This window comes from Sinohyriopsis cumingii, chromosome 18 (genome assembly GCF_028554795.1).
Source record: "Sinohyriopsis cumingii isolate HCF-2022 chromosome 18, ASM2855479v2, whole genome shotgun sequence".
Taxonomy (NCBI): Eukaryota; Metazoa; Mollusca; class Bivalvia; order Unionida; family Unionidae; genus Sinohyriopsis; species Sinohyriopsis cumingii.
This window is the reverse complement of record NC_142978.1, coordinates 22026502-22053948: the sequence shown is the minus strand read 5'-3', so window position 1 is coordinate 22053948 and position 27447 is coordinate 22026502. Positions and strand designations below refer to the sequence as shown.

The following is a 27447-nucleotide window of genomic DNA, read 5'->3' as shown; positions in this document are numbered from 1 at the left end:
ACTATAAAACCCCATACTGGGTTACTGCATTAAACATGAATCGATCAAGGTGGAATAACATTAAGGTGGTATATCATCAAGGTGATATAACATGGATGGAACAAGGTACTGTGAACAGTATATTACATGCCTACCACAATTAGTACTATGCTATTTGATGTACAGTACAACCCTCTATAAATGATTGGTTACTTCACCTCCTGACACTAAAATTAACTGGTGTCCTCCTTGTTCTAAATGCAAGCCATCCACAAAATTTCATCATGCCAGATAAAAGACAGAGAACTCAAGCTATTTTGAAGAAACCAGTTTTCTTCGTTCAGTCCAGGTGACCCTGACCTCTGGCCTATTGACCCCAAGATCAACAGAGACAGTCCCTGTCACAAATGTATGCCATCAATGAAGTCTGTTCACTGTTTGTGACATAGGACTCTAGTTATTTTTTGAAAACTGTTTTTCTTCTGGGAAATCCCATCTGCTCCCATCAAGGCAAAGAGTACATAATTTGATCAGTTTTATAAAAACTGTTCTTAAGTTTTCTTACTCTGTGACTTTGACCTTCTATCTTTTGACCCCAACAAAAATATGCATCATCATCTTCCATGTCTCAAATGCAAACCATCCACAGTTTGGTCAAAGATGGTGCTAAGGATCACAAGATATCATTGGAACAATTTTTCTTCTCTGAGTCACTGTGACCAAAGTATAAAATTATTTGGGTTCTTTCTTGTCTCAAATGCATACTGATAACAGAGTTTGTTCAAGGTATGTGGTATACAAGTTAAGTTATTGTGTTAAAATAGTTTTCCTTCTTTGAATCCTTTTGCCTTTGAACTTTGACTTTTAAGGCCTTGACATTGCTTGTGCATCATTTTGTTTTTATTGCAACATAAACATTACTGAATGCAGAAAATTCTAAGTACTGGAATCTAAAAAGGCACTTCTATGCATTTTGCTTTACATTTATACTAAGTCTGGTTGAATGAAATCCCTTGAACAGCTTGACATTTATACCAAGTCTGGTTGATTGAAATACCTTGAACAGCTTGACATTTATAAAAAGTCTGGTTGACTGAAATCCCTTGAACAGCTTGACATTTATAACAAGTCTGGTTGATTGAAATACCTTGAACAGCTTGACATTTATACCAAGTCTGGTTGATTGAAATACCTTGAACAGCTTGACATTTATACAAAGTCTGGTTGACTGAAATCCTTTGAACAGCTTGACATTTATAACAAATCTGGTTGATTGAAATACCTTGAACAGCTTGACATTTATAACAAGTCTGGTTGATTGAAATACCTTGAACAGCTTGACATTTATACAAAGTCTGGTTGACTGAAATACCTTGAACAGCCTGACATTTATACCAAGACAGGATGAAATATCTTGAACATCTTGAAATTTATACCAAGACAGTATGAAATACCTTGAACAGCTTGACATTTATACCAAGACAGGTTGAAATACCTTGAACAGCTTGACATTTATACCAAGACAGGTTGAAATACCTTGATGAGCTTGACATTTATACCAAGACAGGTTGAAATACCTTGAACAGCTTGACATTTATAACAAGACAGGTTGAAATACCTTGAACAGCTTGACATTTATACCAAGACAGGTTGAAATACCTTGAACAGCTTGACATTTATAACAAGACAGGTTGAAATACCTTGAACAGCTTGACATTTATACCAAGATAGGTTGAATTACCTTGAACAGCTTGACATTTATACAAAGACAGTATGAAATACCTTGAACACCTTGACATTTATACCAAGACAGGTTGAAATACCTTGAACAGCTTGACATTTATACCAAGACAGGTTGAAATACCTTGAACAGCTTGACATTTATACCAAGATAGGTTGAATTACCTTGAACAGTTTGACATTTATACCAAGACAAGTTGAAATACCTTGAACAGCTTGACATTTACACCAAGACAGGTTAAAATACCTTGAACAGCTTGACATTTATAACAAGACAGGTTGAAATACCTTGAACAGCTTTACATTTATACCGACAGGTTGAAATACCTTGAACAGCTTGACATTTATACCAAGACAGTATGAAATACCTTGAACAGCTTGACATTTATACCAAGACAGGTTGAAATACCTTGAACAGCTTGACATTTACACCAAGACAGGATGAAATACCTTGAACAGCTTGACATTTATACCAAGACAGGGTGAAATACCTTGAACAGTCTGAGAGTTATGCTCCATGAATAACAATAAGTGAAGTGCAGACAGATGTTATCGACAGACAGATGGCCATAGCAGAAACTTTATCCTCCCAGTTTTACAAACTGAGGGGATGAAACAAAATATAAACACCAATGATGTTGTTACTACCATTACCACCACACAAAAAAGCGATGTCTACAGTGAGCTACCACACAAAAATTCACCCAATATTATGGTCATAATTATTCACCGGAGATAACTATGCAGGTGTCTCGACTTTTCCTCTTCATAGTCTTGTAGGCGCTATCAGCAAGTGCAAATATATGGGGTGGTCTTTCATAGAGCTCTCGTCCCTTGTATTGGTCAACATAGGTCTGGTTATATATATCCAATGTCTTGTAAGGGTTGACTGACACCACCACCTCCCCAATGTACGTGTAAATCCGGTTCTTCTCATATCTGGAATATATTAATATACAATTAGCAGCTATAATAATAAACAGATTTTGCATCTTGTGAAGGCAATCAAATTTAATTAAGCAAGTGTTCCATGGGACCCAATGCCTTGTGTGTTGATGTATTACCCCTGTATCTGATAGGCATAAACTAAAATAAAACCTCAATGTTGATGCTACTGCCGCTTCTGGAAATTGATATCTACTGTGGCCTGTATACTAGCTTACGAGTCAAGTCCATCTGCAAACAGCACAGACCCAGATCTGTAGGCATATTATCAGCTTGCAGATCCAGGACTATGTGGATTGTTAGAATCAGTAAACAAACAACACTTACCCTGATCTGTAGGCATACTATATGATGGCAGATCCAGGACTATGTGGTTTGTTAGAATCAGCAAACAAACAACACTGACCCTGATCTGTAGGCATATTATATGATGGCAGATCATGGTCTATGTTGTTTGCATTTGGACTCCATTCATAAGTGAGTATTACAGTATGTCTGTGCTGAAGCAGGTGGAAGATTATAGGTTCTGCAAAATACTGTCCTACCAGTTTGCATGGAGTTTCATTAAGTACCAGTTTGCATGGGTTTCATGAGTTACCAATCTGCATGGCATTCATAAGGTACCAACTTAAACTGGTTTTGTGAGGTACCAACTTGCATTGGTTTCGTGAGGTACCAATTTTGCATGGATTTTGAGGTACCAATGCATGAGTTTCATGAGGTACCAATCTGCATGACTTTCATAAGGTACCAACTTGCATTAGTTTCATGAGGTGCCAATTTTGCATGGATTTTATGAGGTACCAATGCATGAGTTTCATGAGGTACCAATCTGCATAATGGTTTCATGAGGTACCAATCTGCATCTGTTTCACAAGGTATCAATTCACATGGGTTTCATGAAGTAACAATTTTACACGAGTTTTGTGAGGTACCAATTTGTGTTCTGAAGTACCAATTTTGCAAGAGTTTTGTGAGGTACCACTTTGAATTGGTTTCATGAGGTACCAATCTGCATGGGTTTCATGAGGTACTAATTTGCATGGGTTTCATGAGGTACCAATTTGTGTGGGTTTTGTGAATGATAAAAAATATTTTTAATTGGAGGTCTCACTATCCAATATTGACAAGAATATACCACTTTATGTTCAACCGATCCAAATTTCTTCTTTTGCATAATGCATTTATGAATATTTTCTAAATATGAAAGCAGTTCAACTTTTCACATTTTATAACAAAGTGAAGTTTGTTAAGTGAAGATATGGAAATGAATTTTCATTTTATGAGGGAATTAAATCCTGCTTGTTATAAGTAACTTCTCATGATATGTAAGGTTGAATGTAACAATAAACTTTATTAAACTGGCCTGTTCAACTGCAAGATAAGTATCTCTGCAGACTGTGTCACATGTTTCCATAGCTCTACAGAGCTGATGTGCTATAAAAGTGGCAACACGTTTTGGTTCCCCAATGTTTTACCTGCATAGTTTACCTGCATAAATGTAATTGTGGTCCAGTCATCATACACTTCTGAATAAACTTGCTATTTACACAATCTGATACTGTTTTTCATCTGATTTTTCGCTCCCAAATTATTTGAATGATTTGTCTCATTCAATGCAGAGAGCTCAAATCTTCTCTTGGCTTTTGTGTTATGCATTGATATTGGTCTTGTAAACGGTCTCTTCCCTTGATATATATATGTGTGTGTGCGTGTGTGTGTGTATGTTTGTGTGATTTGGATTTGAAACATAGCTGTAACAGTTTTAGTCATATTGTTATGTCTGCAGTGTGGCAGTTTACTGTTATGTCTAGCACTATGGCATCATGCCACTGACTTGTAGCAACACATTCCACATTACCCTGACACCAGTCTGGCCAGTCCTAACACTAACCTCTTAATGCTGAGTGCCAAGTGAGGCAGCTGTTATTGCCATTTTTATGTCTTTGGTATGAATTGGCTGGGGCTCAAACCCACAACCTCCCACATCCGAAGCAGATACTCTAATCACTTAGGCGACTGGAGCAGTACAGTATGTACATACAATTCCCTTTTCAACCCCCAATTCTCCAAGTGCAACACTTTCTTAGTCAATATCCCATCCACTTCAAACCCTCAAGCTAAACCACACAAGTAAGAGAACAGTAGATATGCTAAGTATTTATAATGTATAGTGAGCAAACACACAATATACTTCAAGCTTGATATATCACTGGGCGAGGTCAGTTTACACTGTAGGTGGTTTTCGTATATTTCCAGATTATGTTTTACATGTACTGGTATTACGATAAAATGAGGTACATACATTATAGTACAACAGTTTTGCTGATTACAGCAGGAATCTCGAAAGCTCCACATACAAAAATATCATCTACAATGGTGTCCTGAGGACACGAAAATCCAACACCTGATACATGTATATATACATTGCTATGCAAACATGTACAAATATCATTACAGTTTTATATCTAGTATAATAAACTTGAAATACTTTCTGTAAACTTTTCAGTATATTTGATAAATGTGAACTGTCACATTAAACCTTTCATAGAAAATGGCTTTGTTTTATTATCTTTCTTTACAAAGAAAATGGCTTTGTTTTGTTATCTTTTGTTTTACATAGAAAACGGCTTTGTATTTTTACATAGAAAATGGCTTTGTTTTATTATCTTTCTTTACATAGCAAATGGCATTGTATTTTTACATAGAAAATGGCTTTGTTTTATTATCTTTCTTTACATAGCAAATGGAATTGTTTTATTATCTTTCTGCCATTAACCAAGCTGGTTGACAAAGTTAAATAATGCCTGAGAGGTCACTTCGCTGTCTTGGCCTTATTTTCTAACCTCTTTTAAATGTATTCTAAAAATAAACAAACAACAAATAAACAAACATTCATTTAGAAGCTACCTGTCTTGAATTACCAATTTTCTATTTCTCCAAAGAAGTGTGTCACTACATTTAAAACTGGTGTCTTTATTTTGATGCATTCAAATTGCATGTGATCACTTATCAGCCAAGTGATGCAGTCAAATTTCATCAACACTTATCAACTGAGCAATGCATAGATACAACATGTGAAATTACTTATCAGGGATCCTAGGGACAATTTATCATAATCTAGGCTGTCAGCCAGAATGGGATAACAGTAGCACAGTTTGTAAAAGTAACGGACTTATACACAATCACACAGCACAAGTCAATACTAGCACAGAGACAGTATCAAGGTCCAAAGAGAACATCCTTCCAGCTGAACTCCTGCAACATTTTTGGCCAGGATAGAAACCATAAACATCAATTTTACTCATAAATTGTGCATCTTAATTATACTTTATCTCTGCATGACTGCAAATAAAACTTCTATTTAGAATTGTATTCTCCAAATTTCTGATTTTCCAGAATTTTGTCAGTATATTTCAGAATGTGGAATTGTCATTGAATAATCATCATAATTCCACAAAATCTATAATGGCTGGTATCTCCACTGATTTGATGCTTTTACTGAACACTGTAATCAGAACACAGGCCATGACTGGACTAAAAGCAAATAATAATATCAAAGATCTCTTCAGCAAGAGTCCTTTGAAAGGGATGATGCCATTCTGGGCAAAAATAATTTCCAGAAATTCAACACAAGACCATTTCTTCCTTTTAACTATCAAGTTTTGAAACAACCTCGACATTAATAAGCAATAGCAAGAACATGGCTGCTGTGGCACGCATATTGAATATCAGCCTGGCACCATTTTCATTTAGGACATCATTTGAAATCTTGTGCTAAAAATCCCATTTCATAATGAGACTACATTCAGGGGGGCAACAGTGACATCTTTAAGAGTTGCAATGGCAGCTATATTGGAAGTATGACTGGAACCATTCTCATTCAGGGCTTGCTGAAAACCCCATTTCATAATGGACATCCAATAAGGCAGGTGATATGACAAGATATTTAAGACAGGCATGGCAATCATATTGAATGTATGACTGGTGCCATTTTCATTTAGAATCAACTGGGTATCATAAGAAGTCTATTCATGAAAATCCCATGTCGATAAAGTTGTCCATTCAGGAGGAGTAACAATAACAAGGTGGCTGCTGTGATGACCATACTGGACATCAGATTGGCACAATCTTCAATTAAAACCAATCTGACTCCATAACAAGTCTTGTGGTGAAAACTGACTCTATAAGAAGTCTTGTGGTGAAAACCACACATGAACAACTTTCTGTTTAAGTAGAGTTGGAATCAGATCACAATTATTAGTTCTGGTTCAGTATGAACAAATGTAGTCCCAGTCTATTTTTAGAGCACTTTTTTTCCTGTCTTCTTTTGATGGTGATACACGAGATAGATTTAGGCATTCTTGGTATGGATTTAAAGGAAATTGTTTATTCTTTAGAATATGAGCTTATGGTGTGGTTGTCTGTGTTTGTTTTGGCAACAGTTCACAGTGAATAATATGGCCTTCTCTATGATTCGGAAGTAAAATTTGTGTTCGATTGCACCTTGCTTTGTTTACAGTCCAGCCTCTCAAAGAAATGTTGTTGAACCTATGAAAATAGCTTCACAGTGAATTCATCTTTGAAGGTGTTTTTACCTTAATGATTTGTATTAATTGTCACACTGTGGAAAGTTCAGTACTGATAAACAAATGTTGAGACTATATAGGAAAATTAATTGATCAGAGTCCAGTTTTGATAACAAGATTTTTAAGATGGCTGACATGGCAGTCATATTGGATCTCAGATGAGAACCATTTTCATACAGGACCAGCTAGACATTATAAAACACCATTCTGATATGATCATCCACTAAGGTGGAGTAGTGATAATGTTTTCAAGATGGCTGCATTGGTGGTCACACTGGACACCAGATCAGCACCATTTTCATTTAGGAAAAATTAGACACTGTAAAGAAGTCTTTTAGTGAAAACCCCATGGCCATATGACCACGCCATGCAGAAGTAGCAATAAGATTTTCAAGATGGCTGCCACTGTGGCCATATTGGACATAAGGTTGGAACCATTTTCATTTAGAATCAACTAGACATCATACAACATCTTTCAGTGAAAACTCCATGTTGATATGACACTCTATTAAGGAGGAGTAGCAATAACAAGATTTATGAGAGGGCTTCAAAGGGGACCGTATTGGATGTTAGATCAGAACTATTTTCATTTAGGACAAGCTTGGCACCATACAAAGTCTTTCAGTGAGAACCCCATATTGGTAAGAACATCTATGTATGAGGAGTCGCGATAAGATTTTCAAGATGTCCACTTGGCAGCCATACTGGATGTCAGATCAGAACCATATTCATTTAAGACCACCTAGACCATGTGATGAAGGTGCATTTAAAGTTTCAAGGAAGTCCTCCAAGTTTATTATGTGTAGTAATTACTAACTTGTACTAACATATGGATGATGGAGAACAGACCACCTTATCCAAAAAAAGTAACTGTATCATCAATAGCACATTTACCATCCATACTTGCTTAAAAGTCAAGTCCAACTACAAACTGCACTGAGACAGTTCTGCCATTGTAGTATGCGCTGGTAGATAAGGGTCTATGTTGTTTGTTCAACTGATTTCTCCTAACTGCATAGACCTAAATCTGCTGGCGTATTATGCATTGGTAGTCACAGCTTGACAAGTATATATGGTATGTAAATACAGGTTATTGTCCGAGTCACCATTTCAATAGTTTGACCCAGAGAGAGAGAGAGAACCATGACATATATCACACTGCATATTGCTGAGAAACCTGTCTACCATTCAACAAATAAGGGACACAACAATTTGTTATTTATAGTAGCTCAAGCACAAAAGTTTTATTGCCCTGGGATATAGATAAAAAATTTCTTGGGTCCTGCCACTAAATTCTCATATATTTACCAGTACATGAAACTCTATACCAGAATAGGTCTCTATACCATTTACGTTATGTGTATATGAACATACAATTCATAATTCTTCTTAACAATCACCAATTGGATCTCTTATTCAAATTTAATGGCAGGGCTCAACAAATCTTTTGCCCATAGTGCATGGGCAACAAGAATGCTAAATCTGGGCTTCTGTACCAATTGACCTATTGTCAGAGCAGGGAAAATCATGCCCTACTCATTAGCACTGCATATACTGTATATGCTCACTTATAAAATGAGTCCAACTGCCAATCTGCACAGACCCAGATCTGAAGTTGCATAATGTGCCAGCAGATCTGGGTCTGTCCAGTGTGTTATTTGAATTTGTAATGTAGCTTTAAAAAAATTCAGTCATATCGCTATGATGTCTGCAGTATGGCGGTTTCAAGTGATGTCTAGCACTGGGGCATTATGCCAGACATGTAGCATGATGTCCCACCCAGACACATTTTCCTAACACCATGCCGACCAGTCCTAACACTAACCTCTTAATGCTGAGCGCCTAGCAAGGCAGCTGTTGTGAGGATAATGTGACAGATATCAGCATAATCTGACTGGGTGGGACATGATGCTAGATATATATCTGCAGCATGATGCTATATTTACCTGCTTTGGGAACAGGTATTACCATGTACCCTTTCTAAGTTTTTGTTATATTACCACTGATCCAAAAATCATTGAAAATTTCCAGAAAGAGCAATTAGTGACACAAAAAGTTTTGGAAATAAAATCGTCTGCTTTTATATCTTAACAAAATGTTATGGGTATTGAAATCTCAGAGTAGAACAAATAGGGTTGGCAGCTGTTTGACAAGGTTGTTTATTTCATTTGGTTGTAAGCTGGTATTTGGTTTAAGAAGAGTGATGCTTACAACAATGGCTTGTAACTTTGTGTTTAAAAGAATGGTACTATGAGCAGCCCTATTATTTACTACAAGGGAAGCTCCTCCTGATGCCCTGTCAACATTCTGAGAGTAGGTGTTAAAAAAGGTGTTATTTTTAAGTGGGAATGTTATCTGTATCTCTGAAAAAGGTTTCTTTTAGACACAGCACTGCTGTATCATGTTCATTTAAAAGAATATTACTGCTGCTGGTTTTAAGTTCTCACCAATTTCACTGTGAGATGCTGAAGTAATTAGGTCAGACCTTTCAGGAGGGAACAACTTCTGTACTTATTTATCAGAAGCAAGTACATGATTCCATTTTTTGTCTGTTGGCCTGGAGCCAGCCCGAGGACAAGGAACAATGAACAGTTTCTTTTGCATCTAAGTCCTTAAAGTTGCCAAACCTACAAGGTCATCAGATATCTTATGTTGCCTGTAAGGGTTCACTTTGCTTTTTGTTGTTTTTGGTGATCTTGGTGTTGGGCCATAATTAAATGTTTTGGTGTGGAGATTGTGTTTTCCTGAGGTTTATTGTGAGGAATATTTGAAGTTGTTGTTGCATCAGATAGACCTGTTTGGGTCTGTGCATCTTTTTTATCTTTGGACTGGTCTTTACTATAGTTTCCAGAGGCCAAAAAGATGGTAGAATCTAAAACCTCCCTATGTGGTCCGTGTTTCCAGAGGCCAAAAAGATGGTAGAATCTGAAACCTCCCTATGTGGTCCATGTTTCCAGAGGCCAAAAAGATGGTAGAATCTGAAACCTCCCTATGTGGTCCATGTTTCCAGAGGCCAAAAAGATGGTAAAATCTAAAACCTACCTATGTGGTCAATGTTTCCGGAGGCCAAAAAGATGGTTGAATCTGAAACCTCCCTATGTGGTCCAACATGGACCACATATGGAGGTCTTTGATTCTACCATCTTTTAGGCCGCTGGAAAGGGGATATTTGAGGTGTATCTCACCATCTGAATTTCCTTCTCCTATATCCAGATTTCACAGTCCTTCAAGTTAGCATGATGATCTTTTCCAGTTTATACAGTATGGTGTGGTTTTACACTCGTGCTCTCGATGTGAAAAAAATCTACATCAGCCATATAAAGAGCTTTTGGAGGAACTGTTGGCGATGGTGACCGTACTTCTGACATCTGAAACATCGATGTGGATTTAGGATGTATATCTCTACCTGCAAGAATCCAAGGTGTACTGCCTAGGGTAATGTTGTTGATTTTAAGGCAAGTATGATGGTGGTGACCTGTAAATTTCTGCCACATTTAATATGATTTGAGTGATAGCAGTGACACCTTGTTTCTTCATGCCTTTGATGATTTCTGTGTCAATGCTTCCTTCCAAGTCATGGCAGCAAATCATGCCCTTTGATGAATAAAGTGACTGGTAAGTAAAATCAGTTAATTGAAAGTTTACATTTTTTGGATATTTTCAGCCTGTCCTCTTAACTCACACTTGACAAACAAGCTACCTGATTTTAATTTTTGCACACATTTTGGTGTGCAGACAAGCCCAAGTATAGCCTTTTTGACTGTAAATGGAGCAGCAAGCAGTCTGGATGCATCTTTCAACAGTGTGACAATAAAGTATGAAAATGAATCCATGCGATATGGTTCACCATCTGAATCAAACAAAGATTATATTATTTTAGGTTTATCTTTTTTCCCTCAATTTTCCATTATATTTTGTTGTACTGCCACCACCACTGGAAAAACAATACTGAATTATCTTGCCATCTGATACATACAGGTTGAACAACAAAGCTTTTACCAGCTGTCTTCTTTACTGAGATGTCCTTGTAAAGCAGGTTTTATGGCACATGTATTTCATTTGTATATTCTACGTTTACAGATGTCATCTGGTCTCCAACAGAAGACATTAATTGATAAATTTAGAGTCAATATTGTTTGTGTTCCAATCCTCCATAAATGACAGGCATCCCCTAATGACAGGCATCCCCTAATGACAGTGTATGCTAAGATAAATGATGTATTCACTGGGATTCCTTCACCTACCGGTAAATACTTAGAAACATAGCATTCCCTAAGTCACCTGCCCCCACCCCCCCATTACATCATTTATAGGGTTTACAGCAAGTTGTTGGCCTCTTATATGTGGCTCTTGGAAGATAATTACCTAGGTATCTTGCAGCTTGGAATGAAGCACTGCTTTCACATGCATCTTGTCTCTGATTCATTTAAACTAACAGGAAATAAACAATTGAAAATATACCCCAAAATATCTTCTGTTCATGTCTGTTGACAAGTGTTGCATGAAAATGTGATATCTGCTTGGTTGCTTACTTGCTTGTTTATTTTACTGGTAGTTACTTTATATATTTTAAAATTCATAAAATACACTTGTACAATATTAAACTGGGCAAAACAGACATTAAGCAACAGCTGGTTCAAACTGAACATTACAAATATATTTATATTTAATTACAAGACATTCAAACTGTGCTGACGGCTTGACAAATCTGTAAAACTTTACTTACCTAGTCAAGCGGTCTCATGCAAATATAAATGTTTACAATATTACGACCTAAATTTATACTTGTGAATGGAAGTTTATTTGGTTTTTTTTAAAACTTATTCTGGGATCATTCTAACGCAAAGGGATGTTCTTGGACGTGACACAAGAACAATGTTATTGCTGTACCTCTTTTCCTAACATCGGAAATCTTTTTTGGAGAACCATCCAGAATTGTTCTCAACTTGTTAAAAAACATATAAAGTGGGAGTTAACAAGAATAAAAACGTCTGAACACGGGCAGTACTGATGCACCATTTAATCTGTTCTGAGATTGACTGGAGTTGTTAGGATAAGCACACTCAAGAAGGAGAGAGAGAGAGACAGAGAGAGAGAGACAGAGACAGAGACAGAGACTGATACGAGCTTGATCAAACAAATGGAAAACAAACTTCCAAAGTATGGCCTTTCAATGAACAAATGTGGCAATGTTCACAAAAGAATCTCCCTTTTCATGTGATGCAAATATTAAGATCAAATTGGTTTTTCAAAACTGAAAGCACAGATGGCAGATTTATGTCAATCAATAAGAAATTCTCAAGGTCTTGTATAACTTATGTTCATCATTTTCTTTTGCAGGACGTTCATTGCATGTACATGTATTAAAATTGTATCAAAATTTCATTATCATTATTTAATAAGAGAATCTGCAACCACAACATTTTACGTCCAGTCTCTCTTCAAGTTCAAAGCACTATGATACACTTGGGAAACAAGTGATGTCATATCTATGACACCATAATATATTAATCACAACAATTTGATATACAAAGGAAACATTTATTTTACAAAACGTAACATCCTTAGGTAAACACAGACCTGGAGTTATGGTGTTACACAGTCAAGTCTGTATTATATCTATAGGTAAATATTATATCTACAGGTAAATATTATGCTCTTGTAGGGAGCTTGGTACACATACATCACAGAACTCATAAAAGATAAGAACAAATATTTGATTGGTGATGAAAGTTATCAAAGTGGCAAAAAAACTCCTTATATGATACACTGAAGATGGGGCTTTCTTTTTAGTTAACTCAGAACATGAAACATTATTTTCAAACACTATTTATTAAAGTGGCAAAAAAAAGGACACCAAAGTATGCAAAATTCATGTGTATTCTGGCATTTTTCTACAAAAAGAAAAAAATGGTTATTAATTATTTTCTGAATTATCATCTTTTGAAAGTGGTCATATTTACTAAATGCTATAAACTGAAGCCACATAATATAAATCATATCTTTGCCCTATCTTTCAAGGTTTTGTTTGAAAATTTTACATTCTCACTACAACTTAAAATACCAGTCAGATGTTGGAGTTGATACAATGATTTCCACTTTTAAAATCTGCTGACAAGAGAATTGAAAATTTGGCAAACATGGAACTTGACCCTGTCAGTAGCTTTTACCTTCTGAGTGCCAAATTCTTCTCTGTAGTACACATATTAATTCCTAAATAAACAGAATGTGTAGTGTATGGACTAGCAGGACTGGAAACTTCTTGTGTATATGTAGTGTATGGACTAGCAGGACTGGAAACTTGTGTGTATGTAGTGTATATACTAGCAGGACTGGAAATTTCCTTGTGTGTATGTAGTGTATAGACTAGCAGGACTGGAAACTTGTGTGTATGTAGTGTATAGACTAGCAGGACTGGAAATTTCCTTGTGTGTATGTAGTCTATAGACTAGCAGGACTGGAAACTTGTGTGTATGTGGTGTATAGACTAGCAGGACTGGAAACTTGTGTGTATCTAGTGTATAGACTAGCAGGACTGGAAACTTGTGTGTATGTGGTGTATAGACTAGCAGGACTGGAAACTTGTGTGTATCTAGTGTATAGACTAGCAGGACTGGAAACTTGTGTGTATGTAGTGTATAGACTAACAGGACTGGAAACTTATTTGTGTGTATGTAGTGTATATACTAGCAGGACTGGAAATTTCCTTGTGTATGAGCATAAAATGAACATCAGCACAACAGTGTCTACATGGTGCCGAGTAAAGTTCTTAAAAAGTCAATTATTATTTAAAAAATTGCACAAAACACTTTTGGAAAATAAAAACTTTTAAAATAAACATCAACATGAAGCACATAAAAAACAAAAATAAAAGGTAACGATATTAACATTCTCTAAAATGAATAAAAAATGAAAGATACGGCCAAACAAAAAATGTTTCCCACTGCATGGGTTTTAAAATTAGGATGGACATGTGTTGTTTTTTCAATAAAAAAACATTATATATAAATTTAACATGATTTTTCTTGATATTTTTTTTATATCATGGGGGGGGAGTGCAAGGGTTAGCAGTGAGAAATGAGGATTGTCAGCTGACTGAAAATGCACATATTTTTTGCTTGGCCTAATGGTAAAAAATATACAATTCTTAAAATACAGGTTCAAAGCTTGTTATATAAACCATATACCCTCAAAATTGCTATGATTTTCTTTGGCTGTACACTACCTAATTATAAAGTTCCTTAATTGAGTTACATCATTAAACTTCTGTCTTGCTGAATAGAGGTTGATACACTTGACACATTTTCTATTCTCACTGGTCACCGGCAAGGTATGCACTCCAGCAGAGGTTCACACTTCAGAAGATATGCACAGATTAGGAATGTGTCCTATCCACCTGCATGACTGGCATAATACCATCTCATCTCTGCAATTTGTTCTATATGAGGAATGCCCCTTTCCAATGATTGTTTTTTTTTTTTATCTTCCATGGCTTGTTTGTGGAATTTTCATTCAATATCTGTTGCCAAGTAAATTTTTATGCAGATTTATATTTTCAAGACAGTGTATGGAATCTTTAATTCAGAAATGGGTAACTACACTGTAGCTCTGGCTGATTTGTCTGTCCTTCGATTACCCTTAATCCCAATAGTACCAAATACTTTTTTTTAGATGTGAATTTTGAGTCATGCTAGGATGGTCAATATACTTCTGTATACTATTGGGAGATTTCCATTTGAAAAAAAGGTGCATAATTTCTGAATATAAATAAGATTTAATATAGAAATAAAGGTTGGTTCTGAATTGCTTAAGTTTAAAATTGTGCAATTGCATATCCTAGAATAGACCCTGCCGCTAGACAGTTAACCTCCAATGGACTGGAATCCCATTTGAGGGACCCATGTCTCATCTGTATATGTACCCTAAGTTACTACAATAAACCCTACATGCCTGCATTAGCAGTCTAGAAAGGACTTTAACTGTCAAGGATAACTGCTTGCGAAATGTTGGAAAATGTAACTTTTTTGAAAACTTGATTTTTTTACATAGTTCATAAGGTCCAAGCAATCCAATTTTTTTAAAGTTTTTGTGCATTTTTCTTTTGCTATACAGTATTTATTGGAATATATGTCTTCATACAGGGGCCATTACACAGGTAAGTATAGGTTACCCTCAGCCCTGTCACAGGTACTATTCTACAATAGGGGATTTTGGAATAAATGATAATTTCTATAAGAAATTGTGATAAAAAATTCAAAAGAATACAGCAACCTCTGCACCAGGGGATGGCAGATCTGGGTCTGTACAGTTGGACTTGACTTATAAGTGAGTATAGACATCTGGGTCTGTGCAGTTGGACTTGACTTATAAGTGAGTATACACAGACCATCATCATCTGGGTCTGTGCAGTTGGACTTGACTTATAAGTGAGTATACACAGACCATCATCATCTGGGTCTGTGCAGTTGGACTTGACTTATAAGTGAGTATACACAGACCATCATCATCTGGGTCTATGCAGTTGGACTTGACTTATAAGTGAGTATATACAGACCATCAGCATCTGGGTCTATGCAGTTGGACTTGACTTATAAGTGAGTATACACAGACCATCATCAAAAGGGTATGCTGATGAATTAGTACTGAATTATGACACAATTACTAATCTCGTGTTGAAATTAAAACATCACAAATCTAATTCATGGCGGCTTGAAGACTTCCAATGGGTTCCCAATATGTCATATACTTTTCATTGTAAAATTTTTCTATCACTACACTGTTTTTGTGATTAAAAAACTTTAACTTTTATTGTTCACTAAGACGCAGACGTCAAAACCTGATTGTCTTATGTCCAGTCTCATCGCAAGTTCATGGTGCTCAGACACAATGAGACACAGTAACATAACTGATGATGGTGTAGACATCAATTTGTATGGAGCTTTTATTTATTTTTGGGGGTGGGGGGGAAGAAAAAAATGCAACAGCAACACATTTTGTGACCATTGCTTTTTGTGGTCTCTGATTTAGACATACTTCCCTGCTCTCCAGATTGTGGTGCACAACAAACGGTAATTAAACAGTTCTGAAGGAATACAGACTCATTATACAAACTGAATACCTTAAAATGAAAGCATTAGAAAATGATGATGATGATGATGCAGGCTGACAAAAGTGGAGGTTCTACCCAAATGTTTAAAATATTAACTCAAATGAAATGAAATTGATAATTTAAGGAGATTTTCTGAATGTTATCTTCTGATGTACCAAAGCCTACATAGAATAAAGCAATAATCTTTAAACTGCAAACATTGAGTATTGATTCAGTTTATCTCAACCACATATATTTCCAGGGTCACTCAGTTCGGGACCAGATAACTGTAATATTACATGCTGCATTTACCACTATGGTTTGTCCAATTGACCACCAAGGTTGGTCAAATATGCTAAATAACAATGATTTATACATTCATGCAAAAGAACTTGAACAGCTGTGAATCACTAATCATTTTTGGATGTGTAAAGATTGTTGCATAATTTTGTGCAACAGGAACTAAGTAATAAAATCAATGATTTGTGAAAATGAGCAAACAAAAAGAGAATTAAACAATTTAGGTTGTGCTTGGTTTGTTTGCTTTAACAATACTTTTAAAACATGATTGGTTACATCATGAAGAGGAAATAGCAGCTAAGTGCCTTTCCCAAGGACATGCCGATGAAGTCAACCCAGGCTGTCCTGGGCAGGCATCAAACACACAACCTTTGGACTTTAATTCGAATACTCAAACAAATGAGTTACCACAGCTCAATATACAAGCATTTTTCTTTTTTTGTATCTGTATGCCTACTAAACAAAGCATACATGCTATGGCTTTGTTACTTTTGAAAGGATTTTCTGATGGTGAACTTGTTTATCTGTATGCAAAAACAAAAAACACTGACAGATTTAAAACTGCTGTCACTTCCAAAAGTAGTTTTTAGCTAATAGAACATGGTCTTTGAGGCTCATAACTATGCAAAATGAATGTCATGCCACCAACATCCATCCAGATCATCCAGTTTTCCTTCATTTGCTTTTTGACAACCCTGGCATGTGATTAACCTGTCAGTCAAATGTGCGACCCTTGACAATTAGCAAACAAGTTCAAAATGTAGGTAACCAAGTAAATTTCATACCATGTCCCAATGCCACAGAAAAAAGTGGTGTAACTTAATAAAAATCTTATTATGGAACTGTCAGCTGATCAAGTGATTAATGATTAACTTAATCAATTTCATTGAAAGCAAACCTACATTATATTAGTCCTTGCCTAGAATCTAATGTCTTAAAAACTAAGCGAAAACAGCTGGTTGTCCAAGGTACATAATAAATGTTGATTTGATTATATGCTCCAACTGACACCTATGATAAAATGAAATTTAAATCTAAGCTAAATCCTGGGGTTTTGCCATGTAAATGATACATCATTTACCTATGCACCTTGTTGGTCAAGGTGGTCTGTATACATTATTTTTTAATAAAAACACTGTAGTCTATATGTATATTCACAATTTTACTCAATGTACCAGGGTTCTCAACAGATTTAAAAATGTAAGGGTCATTTGACGGGCTTGACCCCAAAATCTAAAGAGTCAAAACTGATATCTCAAATGTCACTTGTTTTTGAGTCACGATCTTGTATCTGGGATTGTTTCTTATTTGTGGAGCAAAGTGATGCTCAAAATTTCTTGTTTCATGTTAAATAAAGGGAAACACTGGTACTGCATTTTGTAACTGATGCTCAAAATTTCTTACAACTTTAGGAGATTTATTCTCCTTCTCTTCATAATTGTGTCCAACTTTCTATTTCTTTGGAGTCTGAAGGCTGGAACAATTATTACTGGGCAGGTCATTTCTGAGACAGAGACATGAAAGAAAATATACTTCTTGAGCCATTATGTTTAATTATGATGATATAATAATTATTATTATGAAATTTAAAGAAGGAAGAGGTGTAGACCTTGAAGTTCATTGCCAAGAATTTTATTAAAAGAAACCAACAAGCATTTTTAGTTTTATTCACAAGGTAACAGATGGGTGACCCATGACGGCATTAATTGTGATTATTAAGTTTCACACTTAACATGCCCTCAGTAGTGAAATTCTGGTCCAGATGACCCATCAATAATTTTAATTCTAGTCCACATGTACCCATCAATAATTTTATTTCTGGTCTAGATGTACCCATCAATAATATTATTTCTGGTCCAGATGTACCCATCAATAATTTTAATTCTGGTCCAGATGTACCCATCAATAATTTTAATTCTGGTCCAGATGTACCCATCAATAATTTTAATTCTGGTCCAGATGTACCCATCAATAATTTTAATTCTGGTCCAGATGTACCCATCAAAAATTTTAATTCTAGTCCAGATGTACCCATCAAAAATTTTAATTCTGGTCCAGATGTACCCATCAAAAATTTTAATTCTAGTCCAGATGTACCCATCAATAATTTTAATTCTGGTCCAGATGTACCCATCAAAAATTTTAATTCTGGTCCAGATGTACCCATCAAAAATTTTAGTTCTAGTCCAGATGTACCCATCAATAATTTTAATTCTAGTCCACATGTACCCATCAATAATTTTATTTCTGGTCCAGATGTACCCATCAATAATTTTATTTCTGGTCCAGATGTACCCATCGATAATTTTAGTTCTGGTCCAGATGTACCCATCAATAATTTTAATTCTGGTCCAGATGTACCCATCAATAATTTTACTTTTGAGAACAATGAAGAATGTCTTCACTCTATCAGCATTAGTATGTAGCAATGACCAAACAACCATGTTCAGCTTTCAAGAAATATCGAACTTCAGTTTTACTGTGAATGAGGAGTTTTTAAAGTTACAGCTGCTCTCCAATACTCTATCAAGCCAAGTTCATCCTAAGAACAATTCAGAGCTGGTATACCTGAATTGCATATTTGTTTGCCTGTTGTTTTAATTGGGAAAAGGTTATATTCTGGTATTTTGACATATTCCTCTTTAAACATCTTGAGTAACACAAGAATAATTAAACAATACAAAACGCAAAGGTCAAATGATTTATATTCAAAGACCTGAATGCCCTCATGAACCACCTTTGATCCCTTTATTACTTACAACATTTCATAAAAAATCCCACATTTGGCATCAACTCTCCAGATTACAAAGTAATGAATTAACAGTGTGTTGCATATATGTGTCAGTATTTGTAACCTGATTACCACGTATCATTGCTACAGTAGTACATTTCTCCAGTAGACTGGTTCCCACTTGTTCCTATAATACGGGAGAATACACAAATATACTGATTATTTTTCTCCTCAAAAAATAAATATTTTTTTTATTTTTCAAAACTGATAGATTGTAACTATAAATCAGTAAGTATGTCAGATGACATTTAAAATTGTATTTTGTCCTACTGCAAGTAGAATCACGTGCATGTTGATGGACAATCAAACAAACACCGATATTTGATTAAAAAGTTATTCCAATCAAGTCCTAATTGATTCCCTCTTCGTCTAGCATAGGTCTAAATGTCATTCCCTCTTCCTCTAGCATAAACATCAAAGACAATTTCGAAACAATCTAACCTTGATTTAGCTATGGTCACCTAAGCATGACATCAGTGACATGTTAGCTTTACCCAGTTCATGTTTATTTTGCAATGGGGCTGATACGAGGTAAATAGTAGTCTAGCAAATGTCAATCACTGGCACATAGTTTGAAATGGGTAAAATTTAAATTCCACACGTCTAAATCTGAGGGCATGCATTCATTGAGAATCCCATGTACTTCATCTACTGTTGTCTCCACACTTTTTAAAGATAACACAGGAACTGCAAATTGCTTCTGAATTTATGATATGAAGAACAGAACATTCCCTGAACTTAGAATTTCATTTTACAAGACAAAACTAGAAATTGTTTGAACTTATTCATAAGACACAACTAGAAATCCTGTTTGACAAAGCTATTGAGTCCTATTTTTTAAAATAACTTATCAAGTCTTAATCTTGAGAGGTGAGATTAACAAACAAAACTAATGAAAATATACACATTCAATTATAATTATAAAAAAAAAACACTCCATGCATCTCCAGGGGATGAATCCCAATTCTCCAACTGGTGTGCACATCTCCATCCACCTCCCCACCCATCATATTTCAAAGTATCAGGTTTCAGTCCTAAATAAAGCCTCCATCTTGAATGGTGTACAAGAGTTAGGTGACATTGCACACGCATACATACATCAGGACAAGGAGACTGAAAAATCAAACCCCAAATCTGTGTTGATACTATAAGACGATATGTGGGTCTGATATCACCTGTTTATTAAAATGTGCAATTTTGCTGCATGCAAATATTTCTGGAACACACCTGCATACAGTTTAAACAATTTTCAGTATTTGGTAACAGACAAATCTAGTGCTAAATTCAAAATGGCCACAGGACTGAGGCTTGTGCTATTCCATGTACATTTATAAGTCACCAAACATATGATTTCATCCAGAAATAGTATGTAGACTGGTTCCAGCTTTCTCTTCAATACATAGTCTTTGCATCGATGTAGTTCTTATGTGATGATTTGTTCACAGATACATTTTTAAGATGGTAAATCAGTAGACTAGTTCCAGGTTTCTCTTCAACACATAATCTGTGAGTTTATGCAGATTTTATGTGATGATTTGTTCATCGATAAATTTTCCAGATGGCATCTTTCAACAATCTGTGTTTTGTCTTCCCTGAAAATAACTAGTGTATTTCATCTAATATGAAATGAAAAGATAAGTGACCATTCTGCGCAATCATAATGGTGATTCTTTTATTTTGCATTGACTTCTTTCATTATTTGATGCATCACTTAAAAACTTACCCAAAGTTAATTACTATTTATACTGTACACTTAGCAAAGCAATACTTTTGTCATTGGGCATATTTAAATCGTACCTGGGCATATTTTCGAAGCTGTTTGAAATGGGAACCATCCCAATTTAAAATATCAAAATACAAGGTTAAAAAAATAGTACAAAACAACAACCATAAAACCCACCTTAATTGTTTATGATCATATATATATATATATATATATATATATATATATATATATATATATATATATGTATTTAATTTTTGTAAAAACAAAATGGCACTATGGTATTTATCTTTTCTGCAAATATAAATCTTCTTAGCAGAACTTTTATGTACAATAATTTAATAGATTTTCCGATAAATACAAAGTGCTATGAACGATAAAATATATTTAAATAAATATTATTTTATAGCTGGATTGTGTACAAAAAAATTAAAGGGTTTGAAAAAATACATGAAATACGGTAAATTATAGCCAATTGTTTCACTATTCTTTAGAGCTTTCTGTACACATTACATTTTCAAGATCCAAGTCCCTGGGACCCATACAAATTCAATAAAATGGAATCTCTACATGAAATGGCTGATGAAAAAACATACTCTGACACTCATTTTTCACATATTTGCAAGAATGCCAATACTAAATTAGGAATAACTGAATAATTAAACTGTAATTCAATTTATGACTCTTACTTGGTATGGCAGTTGCAATTTCTGGGCAATGAGATTTTTCAGTATGGTTATCAGGTGAGCAAACATGCTTTTGAAAATGTTTTTGTACAACAGAATATATTGCATGTACTCACTTATAATCAAGACAAACGGGAAACAAACGAAAGCTATTGATATGCCAAAGCATAACGTTCCGTCAGATCAGGGTATATGTTTTTATTCTACTGATTAGTCCCAACAAACTACACAGACCCAGATCTGCCAACACATTATGTTATGGCAGATCTAGGTCTGTACAGTTTGCAGTTGGACTCATAAGTAAGTATATATGGTAGATAACTTTAGTCCATATTCTCAGAAAATTTGGGGGGGGGGCCAATATTACTTATTATCAACAGCTGTTTCTTATCTCTTACTGTTTGCAGTGACTCATCAAGCTTTGTAGCTATTTCAAATCTGACTTTGAAAAGACACCAATATCAACAAAATATTAAATCACCTGTCAGCATTCCTTATAAGTTTCCATGATATTAGTACCTGAGGTATATCTTTCAATTAACCAGGGAAGACCATGTACATGTGTGCTTCACCCTGTTTTGTAACTTCTCCACCCACTCTCTTCCTGGAATTTACTGAGCATTCCTTTTACAGTTCAAGTAGTTTTGTAGGTATCCAATTATGCAGCAGTTGGTATTTTATTTTCTGGCATAATACTAAAATTTTGAGTCATACACTAGGTATATGGGCGGTGTAAATATTAAATTTTGCAATCAGTGCTGTGTAAGGTACAAGCAAACAACCCAATAATGCTTCAGTTATCAAGTTCATTTAAAAATAAGACATTAAAATAGTTGTATTTTAATCCAATTTTATCACAGCAGAGAAGTGAAAGGAAGGTGAATATAAATAATTAATATGTTGACTACCATATTAAGCATATCATTTGGGTCACTCAGAGAGTTGTGACAGATCTACTGTAATCACTTTTTCATCCATCTATATGTTCACAGATCTTGTAACCACCATTATCATTAAACAGAATTGAATGCCATTTGTGAATTACCTATCAAATATAGATGCACTTAATTCAAAGTTTTGTCTAATTTTGATGGAGTTATTGCCATGTCCTCTTCAAATTCAAATCTCCACAACAGCATCCTAGCTCAGAAACCATTCAATATATTCTAATAAAACCTGGTCACAGACTTTTTATGGGTTTTATCCCATCAGCTCCACTTTTGACAGAGTTATGTCCCTTGACACTTCTCTTCCTATCTTCAAACTGGAGGTTGCCTGTAACCATCAGTTGGTGGATTTTCTAAATATAGGGAAGATTTAATGAGAAATTAAATTATGGCTTGCAAAATGATGTGCAAACTGTGTACATTTGGATTTTTTCAGCACAATACTTTTGAAATTAATTCTCCAATCCAGTATCACAGAGTAGGTCAATGCACACAGCATGATATTCAAAATGTAAAATGGTGGGTAAAGGCTTAGATTTATAAGCAGTTTCTAAGTACCATTCTGACAATGCTTCCTCAATACTTCCAATACTAAATCAATACTAGACTTCCACATTAAGAGGTATATTGTAATAGGCTGAAAATTCCTTAAGTATGAGATCAGGGACCCACATTTTTAAACCTATAGACCCAGCCATTTTCATCAGCAAGAAGTTTAGCAGACTGTGTAAAATGAATCATACAAATGGTATATTGAACCATACAGATGAAGATAACGAAATGAGAGATGAAAAACAGGATGCAAGTACTGCACAAAATAAGACTGTATTATACTGTGAACCAGGTATCACATGACAAGACCATGCATAAATTCAATTCAAAAGTCAGGGACCCAGAAACCAATTAAAATATTTTGGTGGCCATACTGCAAGTCAGTTTGAATCATTTTCATTTAGGACAAGTAAGATACCATAAGTACTCTTCTAATGAAAACCCCATGTGAAAATGACTTTCCATTTAAGAAAATTATAAATAACAAGAATTTTAAGATGATGGTCATGTTGAATGTCAGATCAGTACCATTTTAAGACCAACAAGACATTATAGAAGTCTTCTGGTGAAAATCCCATCTTGTTACAAGGAGTAACAATACCAGATTTTAAAGATGGCTGCAATGGTGGCCATATTGGACATCAAATTTGCACAATTTCCATTGATGACCAACTCTTTTGGTGAAAGCATAATGTTGAAATGATCAGACATCTAGGAAAAGCAGTGATAAACAGATTTTTTAAATGGCCATTGTGGTGACTATGATGAATGTCAGATTAGCAAAATTTTAATTTATGACCAACAAGACACCATAAGAAATCATTCAATGAAAGCCCCATGCTAATATTACTATTCACTCTGGAAAAAAAGTGATACCATTTTCAAGATGGTCAGTGGTGGCTATATTGGATTTCTGAGCAGCACCATTTTCATTTATGAGCAACCTGACCTCATACAAAGTCTTCTGGTAAAACCCCATATCAATGTGACTTTTCATACAAGTCTTCTGGTAAAACCCCATATCAAAGTGACTTTTCATGCAAGTCTTCTGGTAAAACCCCATATCAAAGTGACTTTTCATACAAGTCTTCTGGTAAAACTCCATATCAAAGTGACTTTTTGTACAAGTCTTCTGGCAAAAACCCATATCAAAGTGACTTTTCATACATGAACATTAGTCGTAACAAGATTTTCAAACTGTCTACTATGGTGGCCATATTGTACCTCAAATTGGAACCAATTTCATTTAGGAGCACCCAAGGATCATAAAAAGATTTTCAAGACACCTGTCATGGCAGTCATAATGAATATATGAAGGACAAACCGGATGTCGTAAGAAAACTTCCAATGAAAAATGTTAATGTCTTTCCATCCAGGATCAGCAGCAATTAAAAGTGTTTCAATATGGCTGCTGTTGTAGTGTTATTTGATGTCAGATTGGCTCCATTTTCATTTGAAAGTGTTTTTAGTGAAAAGCCCATGTTCATGTGACCATTTATTCAAAAGAAGTAGCAACAATAAGATTTTCAAGATGGCTGCTCCCTATGAGTAGTAGTGACAAACCAGTGTTGTGCCAACATTTGAATGTTAGACCAAACCTCCCATAAACTGTTCTGGTTTATGAACAGCATAGCTTAAAAAAAGAAATGAAACCCAAAGATATGCAACACTTCATTTCCTATATACACACATATATATGCATACACACATGCAAAATCAAACATTCATTATCAAACACATCTGATATACATGCTAGCATGCATATAAGCTATTTATAACCTCCAAAATAAAAACAATTATATGTATTAAACTTGATATTAAAAATCAAGCAGGACAGATACCATTAAAAGTTAGTTCATTATGAAACATTAGTAGACTGAGACTGTCATGTTTGAGTAACTGATTATTTTAAATTGGACTTGAAACTTATTATAAATTGTATTTTTCAGTTTGTTGGGGAATGACATTCCATATTTGGGCAACTTCTCAAATTCTGTAATTAAAGAATTTTTCAAAAGCAATCTTTGAAAAATCTTGGGAATAGATTTAAACATATTAACAATAAATATTTAGTTCCCAAACAAACATGGCAAACTAGAAGGATTTTGTACACTATCAAACTCGTAGATCTCAATACATAAATGGGGCCCCAAGTGGCCAAGTGGTCTAAAGCGCTCACCATTACAAATCATTGCCATCTCACCTCTGCCTGCGTGGGCTCGAGTCTCAGGTTCAGCCAATGTTGTTATGTGAGAAAGTTTGCCAGTAGCTTCTCATGGATCAGTGGTTCTTTCCTGGGTTTTCCCGGGTTCTTTCTCCACCATTTATACTGGCCACCATGCAAAGCCTATCTTGTGCTGAAAAATGGCTTTAAACCCTACAACAACAATACATAAACAGAGTGAATCACCTACTCAAACGAGTCACATCGAAGCTCTGAATTGATGCCAGTGATGATGTAACTGGTGCTTTCTGTGAGCACTTCCAGCACATCCTGAATCTACAAATGCTAGTCAAGGACCCCTAATGGCTATGCATGTAGCTGACCTTTGTTCACTTGTCCTGGACCTCAACTTTTCAATTACAGGAATAAAACTCAAGGTGTCAAGAAAGAAGGTCAATTTTATTAATAGCATTTCTATATTTTCTCTTTGCTCATTTAATTTATATTAAAGTTTTCTGGGTTTTGAACTAATGATCTGACTGACAAATGAAATACATTTTTTCTCACCTGGAACCCCACCCAAATTTTAAGACCCCAAATGTTTGGGATTATAAGGTCCATACTCCCAGTCAAAACTTCATACTTAAGTGAGAGAACACAACATGTTTATATAAATAATGTTCTGTCTGAACCTGGAACAATTAGATATGGAGTACCACAAGGCTCATTTATAGGTTCATTACTATTTATTTTATTTATTAATGACCTACCACTTTTACTAAGAGACTCAATGTCATTTACAGATCTCTATGAAGATGACACAACATTGTCAGACATCCAAAACACAAAGCATGAACTCAAAATTTCTTTACAGAATGCCCTAAACAAACTGGACAACTGGTGCATGTGCAATGGCATGGTGGTAAATACTGGTAAAACTAAAATATTAGTTATCTCAACACAGCAAAAAGGACAAATCTTGATAGTGATAAACAATGTCTGACATGGAAGGAAAAAATTTGTAAATGGTCTGTCATGATAGATTGCTTGGTGTTCTGGTAGATAATAACCTATCATGGACTGAACGTATCAAGCATATTAGTGAAAAAAGTAAATTCAAGTTTATGGCTCCTCATTAGGATAAGACATTGTCTCCCTGAAAGGCACATAAAACTATTTTATAACAGTTACATACAACCCTATTTAGACTACTGTAATACAGTATGGGGTAATTCAAATTATAAAAACAGCAAAGCTGGCACATTTTCAAAAAAGAGCATTTGGGCTAATATCAATCCAGAAAGAAAGCAAGGAAAATTTAGCTGTTAGGTTAAAAATATTACCTATTCAAGACTGAATCTGCTTGAGAAAAGCCTAATTAATGTATAGGATATCCAATAATAGTGCTCCTGAATATTTACAATCACTATTCCAGCATAGGCTACCTGGCAATACTCCCCACCTGCGATCCATGTCTACCAAACAGTATAAAATTCCTAAACCAAATAAGGAATTATTTTTAAAAAAGAGTTTCCAATACTCTGGAACTTTGTTCTGGAATATTATTCCAGTTGAGATTAGAAAAGCTCACTCTATTTCCTTCTTTCAAACCCAATATATCCAGTGGCTTCAGATATGCAGCTAATATTGTATGAGGGCCTCAAGGTAGATTAGTTCTTAACTAACTGTGTTACCCTCTTTAAATAAAGTCATTATTATTTACAAAGGCCTGACAATGGTGGACAACAGTGTCCCCAGACACTCATGAGATGTACCAAATCATTGCAGGAGAGAACCACAATTTCAGTCAATGATGTTTAATATAAACATTCTCTCATGTCTTTAAAGGATATACTTGAGTGATCACGCCAACTGTATCTGTGCCAACAAGATTCTGGTGTGCGTACATTTCTATATACTGGTTTATAAGTCTATTCCAACAG

General features: G+C 35.1%; 1 protein-coding gene across 1 annotated transcript in view; it reads right to left on the bottom strand.

Annotated features, from left to right (window-relative positions):
- Positions 1-27447, bottom strand: part of LOC149776206 (unconventional myosin-Id-like) — a 148158-nt gene that overhangs the window by 98063 nt on the left and 22648 nt on the right. Inside the window, exon 2 of the mRNA XM_089942541.1 lies at positions 2450-2658. Coding sequence (XP_089798667.1) covers positions 2450-2658 — 209 coding nt within the window. The remainder of the gene's footprint in view (positions 1-2449; positions 2659-27447) is intronic.